This window comes from Peromyscus leucopus, chromosome 6, assembly GCF_004664715.2.
Source record: "Peromyscus leucopus breed LL Stock chromosome 6, UCI_PerLeu_2.1, whole genome shotgun sequence".
NCBI classification, from domain to species: Eukaryota; Metazoa; Chordata; class Mammalia; order Rodentia; family Cricetidae; genus Peromyscus; species Peromyscus leucopus.
This window is the reverse complement of record NC_051068.1, coordinates 39,100,431-39,106,085: the sequence shown is the minus strand read 5'-3', so window position 1 is coordinate 39,106,085 and position 5,655 is coordinate 39,100,431. Positions and strand designations below refer to the sequence as shown.

Genomic DNA, 5,655 nt, shown 5'->3' with positions numbered 1-5,655 from the left:
GCACAAGTGGAAAACTCAGTAAGGTTTAAGAATGGAGGAACATTGTATAACCATCTTCATAAATACTAGGACTCTTAATATTGATATGGTTCATTTAATAATCATATTGATGATATTATTTGACACAGATAAAGATGAATGTCTTTCATTAGTAATAAATTATAATATTTTACTGCATAAGTAAAAAGTACTTGTGATTTAGTTCTCTAGGGTGTCTGTCGGTTGTCTTTGTTAACTGATTTTACAGAATATTTTCCTTTCCCTTTCATAATTATTATTTGTTGACATGTATACTGAGCTTTGACTGTGCTGGACCTTTAAGACAGTCTACATCCTCTGTGAATAATGTATTCCTAATTATCAAGTTTTATTTCATCTTTCTCATTTAAGAAAATGTTTGACTCATGGAAGTTATTGTCAATTTTACTTGCCAACATGAATGAAACATACATGCCAGGTCTTTTTCTCATCAGCATGATCCACTATTCTGTTAGATTTCCATTGCACAGCCCCAGATAGCAGAGAAATTACTAAAACTACAGCAGCTGAACTTATAACCAAGCCAGAAGTCCCTCTGGAAGCAGGACTTGCAACAAGACTTTGGCTTCTCTTGCCTTCTACAATATTCTCTAATGTACCATCAGAAAAGAATGACACTATTCTAAACTGTGTGACTGAAAAACTGTGAGATAGAGATGTAAAATGGGTCATTTCACCAGGGAGCAGCACTGTGATGTCTTTATATGAACCCTGAATGAAGTTCACAATGTTCCACCCAGTGGATTAGAAAGATAAAAGGATGAGGAATGGGTTAGTTAAATAAAGATAGAAGAATAGATAGTTACATGTTGTGATTGCACAGAAAGTGTCAGAGTTAAAAATTAAAAACAAACAAACTGGAGTGATGAATAAAGACAGACCGCTTTAAATATATATATCTCTAGATGGGGGTGGTGCATGCCTTCAATTCCAGCACTCAAGAGTCAGGGACAGGCAGATCTCAGAGTTCCAGGTCAGCCTTGTTTACAGGACAGCCAAGACTATACAGAAAACCCCTGTCTCAAAAAACTTGTGTATATATATAAAGTGTTTAACATACAATGAAGAATGATCATTGGCCCATTGAGATTGAGTAAAACTGATCTTTTAGCTTAGGAAGTGATTCTCTAGATTAGATATTAAAATATATAAGCACAAGTGTGTATGATTATGGTGAAAAGTATATACATACTAAAATACATGGAAGAGTTGTTTCCAGAATACTAATCCTGTGGTTGTGGCTAGTAAAAATTCATTAACTTTTGATATTTTAATCCTTCAGCTGATTGACAAAAGTAAATATGGCCTATGACTTGAACTAAGATAGAGAAGAATGCTGTGAAATATTCCTTTGCACTGTGTGAATATGTGTCTCTATGGTTGATTTAATAAACCAGATGACAAGCCTATAGCTGAACACAATAAAGTTAGGTGGGAATGACAAACTCAGAAGACTAGAGGAAGAAGGGTGGAGTCAGAGGAGTCACCAGCCAGTCAGTAAATGAGTGGGACACACAAAATGAGATAGAGGTAAAAGCCACGAGCCCTCGGACAGCACATAGATTAATAGACATAGGTTAAGTTGGAAGAAGTAGTTAGTAATAACCCTGAGCTATTGGCTGAGCATTTGTAATCAATTTAAGCCTCTGTGTATTTATTTTAATATTAACCTCAGTGTGTTTATTTGAGAGCAGCTGCGGGACAGGGAAACCCTGCCTACATAAGAGCACTACATGCTTGATTAGCAGAAAGCATGATGGAAGGCTTAGGGATATTAGATTAAAAATATTTGTAACAAAATGACATTATTAAGGACTAGAAAGCTGGCTCAGCATACAACAAATGAATAATAAATAAATGTAATAAAGTTTTTGAAAAAATAAGAATATAAAATTGACATATCAGCAAACATGATTAGGGGATTAGGAGCATGTGCTGGAAGGCTGAAAAAAGAAACCACTACATGTAGTCACCTCTATGATTATTTTCTGTTGTGCTGGGATGCTAGGGCCCACACTGCTCCTACTGCCCTTATGCATTCCTTCTGCACCCTGTGCCCATGGTTCAACAGCCACAGTGGGAGCCAAATATAACTTTTGCTTTACTGCTACCCAAAATGTCTTTGCATTTTATTGGAGTGGCTACTGAAATTCTGCTAGAATGTATGCAAGAAAAGTCTAGACCTAAGTCAAGCAGTTTAAGACACCATACTTATTACAGCCTTCTTTACAAATTTGAAGAGACAGGAGTTAGCCTTACAGCTGTACGGTTTTCCTTCCAAGGTTCTAGTAATTGGACAGTAGGGCTCAATGTTTGTACAGGGTATTAGGCCATCTTTTGATTCTGTTGTAAGGGTGACACTCTTCCCACAACATCCAGGTGTGGTGTCACAAAGGGCTGTCCGATGTGGAAATGTTGTGTAAAGCAGAGATGTGGCTACCAAGTCTTCTTTCTCTGCTCTGAGGTTCAGATGCTTTGGGCCAGGTTAGACCCTGTGATCCACCTGACTTGCCAAAGTCAAGACTTCCATTGCTTTTCCTTGGGTCTTCAGTGTCCTAGGTAAATTTACACACTGTCAGTTCTTCCATAATTGTCTTCTTCAGTGAAAAGGGACCTTTAATGGGTTATCAGTGTCTCTCTAGGGGATTTGGCATAGTATATTCTGAAAGTGCTTTAGTGCACTGAGATCCGCTATTTTGGAGTTTCTAATAAAAATATAGGTATTAATGAGTACTTGTGATGCTTTTTATTTGAAAAGCACTTTTTATAATAAAGTTTAAAAATGATTACTTACTTAGACAAATATTGCCACCATGAAGTTTTAGTAGCTTTATTACAGTGCCATTAGGATTTAGTCACTCAGGACAGCACATGAATGGCAAAACCCAGACTCTCCCCTTCATGGTTCTTCCCTTTATGGCAGTGTGTTATAGCATTTATTCCAGCTTCTTTTGATTTAAAGATTGTGGGGTTTTCAACTACTGCCAGAACTATTGTTCTGTTTTCTCTCCTTTAAATGTCACAATTTTCATATAATGTCTCTGTGTCAGGGTGCATGTGTTCATGTAAGTATACATGTGTGTGTGTGCATGTGTGTGTGTGTACACACACACAATCATGTACATGTTCTTGAGTATAATCATGAATGTAGAAGTCAGAGGTTGACACCGGGTGTCTATGTTTTTCTTTACCTTATTTTTGAAACAAGGTCTCTCATAGAGCCTAGAGAACACTTACTCCGCCAGATTAGCTGTCTAGTTAACTTCAAGGATCCTCTTGTATCAACCTCACCCACACAGTACTGGGTAACAGGTTTTTGCTGCTATGCCCACCTTTCTTGGTACTGACCATCTGTACTCAAATGCTTTACTGACTGGGCCATCTCAGCCTCTGATCTGACCAATGATCTTCTCATTTTCTTCTGTATTTACATATAAAATTAAAAGGTTAAACTAAAGTTTAACCTTGCTCTTCCTCAAGTACAGAATTTGTGCTAACTCACTTGGGAGCAGCAATTCTGCTACATACAGAGTTATCATATGACTGCCTCAGTTTTGACACTATGCTTACAACTGATTCTTCTGCTAATCTTCTGAGAGGCTGTCTTTTATTTAGAAAAGTCCCATTCCGGAGTCACTGTAAAGAATAAGGACCATGGAAAGGTTTTCTTGGGGGAACATTTTTTTTATTTCTTCATTTCTCCCTGAACTTGTAGAACCCCCTTTCTATTGTACTGCAATTTGAAGTTGGTAAGATGGTTAACCTGTGATGAGCTAACGATATTTCAAGGATTTCTTTCATTTTGCATAAGTCCTTTGCTTTTACGATGGCGTAGTCTTGAGAACACTTTGCATATCTTGGAATTTCCCGAAGAATGGCCGTAGATAGAGTCACCAATGCACAACTGCTGTAGAGGCTGGTTCTGGTTAAGTTCTCATGCTCACAGTGAAGGCTAGGCTCACTGCTGTGGAGTGCACAAGAAGAAAAGAATGTAGCTGTAGACTCAGGACTCCTCTTATTTCTGATAAGAAACAGGCTACACATGCAATATTCCATATCCTTCTCTGCTCTTCTGGTCTTCATAAATTATTCTCTGTATTGTCTATCATTTCTAACACACCACACTACTTAGATAAATATTAAGTGTTTTCTTTAGCATGCCATGGTTCCATTTGACTTTATATGTGAGTTTTGGAAGTTGTATTTCATTATATTTGTAGATTTTGCTTACATTACATTACTTAGGTCAAAAATTTCCTTTAGGGAAATTAGACTTGGTAATAAATGCTTATTATTAGAACACTTGGGAACCCGAGACAGAGGGACAGTATGTTCCAGAATAACTTGACATGCACAACATAACTTTATTATAAACAACAAAAGCTAAATTTCTAAAACAAACATAAATGTGCAAAAATCCGACATCATACACATAGTTATCCTGTCATCATCATTAGGATGTGGCTGATTATCTCCCTGTTCTGTTGTCATGTGTGAGCAAATGTGTGAGCAGCAGAGTTTACATTGTTTTTTGCACAGATGACACCGGAATGACACTCTCTCATGTCTCGCAAACAATGTATAAATATTGCGAGAAAGATCGCTAGATGGTGTTCCAGAATAATACAATTATTTATCTCAGGCTATTAAAGTGAAATTGCAAATCCATTTGTCTGAAAGCTATTGATTCATTAATATTCATTATATTTCTAGCTACAGAATGATCCAGAGTTCAAAGATAGAATTAAAGCACAAGCCTTGATATACCCTGGCCTACAATCACTTGATACTTTCCTGCCATCCCATCGAGAGTATGAATATGGTCCAATTCTGTCCAGAGAGATGACAATTAAGTTGGCGTGCCTGTATGTGTCTGAAGACAAAGCTCTGCTCCAGGCCGCACTGAGAAATGAACACATGCCTGAAGGATCAAGACACCTGTTCAAGTTTGTTAACTGGAGTGACTTACTTCCTGAGAAGTATAAAAAGAATCATGTTTACACTGAGCCTGTTCTTGGAAAACTGAATGATTCCTACCCAGCACTTATGGATAGTAGAGCATCACCTTTGTTAGTCAATGACTCCCAGTTACAGAGTTTGCCATTAACTTACATCCTCACATGTGAACATGATCTCATTAGAGATGATAGTCTCATTTACATTACACGACTTAGAAATGTTGGGGTTCGAGTTACTCATGACCACATAGAAGAAGGAATACATGGAGCCCTATCATTTACCAGAGCTCCAGTGTTTCTACATCTGGGGTTAAGAATAAGAGATAAGTATATTAGTTGGTTAGAGGAAAATCTATAAATCAATGGTAAATGTAGCTAGGTCAATAAAGTAACCTAAAAGTTATGTTTTGAACTACTGTGTGATGAATGAGAACAAAATGATCTGGCTTTTGGATACAGGTACATTTCAATTTGAATGAAGATGATTGTGTATGTCTGAGAAAATTACTTCATCTTCTCAATCTTAAAATATTGCGAAAATGAGGATGCTCAATTTTTTATTCCCATTAGTTATCATTTTTTTGTGAAAGATGTACTCTTGAGTATTCAAAAGTAGAACAGGGAAAAACTGTGAGTTTCAGACAAAATAGGCATGGAA

General features: G+C 37.0%; 1 protein-coding gene across 1 annotated transcript in view; it reads left to right on the top strand.

Moving 5' to 3' along the window:
- The window catches only part of LOC119088253 (arylacetamide deacetylase-like 2), a 7,769-nt gene extending 2,414 nt beyond the window's left edge, over positions 1–5,355 (top strand). Inside the window, exon 3 of the mRNA XM_037207291.1 lies at positions 4,753–5,355. Coding sequence (XP_037063186.1) covers positions 4,753–5,355 — 603 coding nt within the window. The remainder of the gene's footprint in view (positions 1–4,752) is intronic.
- The last annotated feature ends 300 nt before the right edge of the window (positions 5,356–5,655 follow it).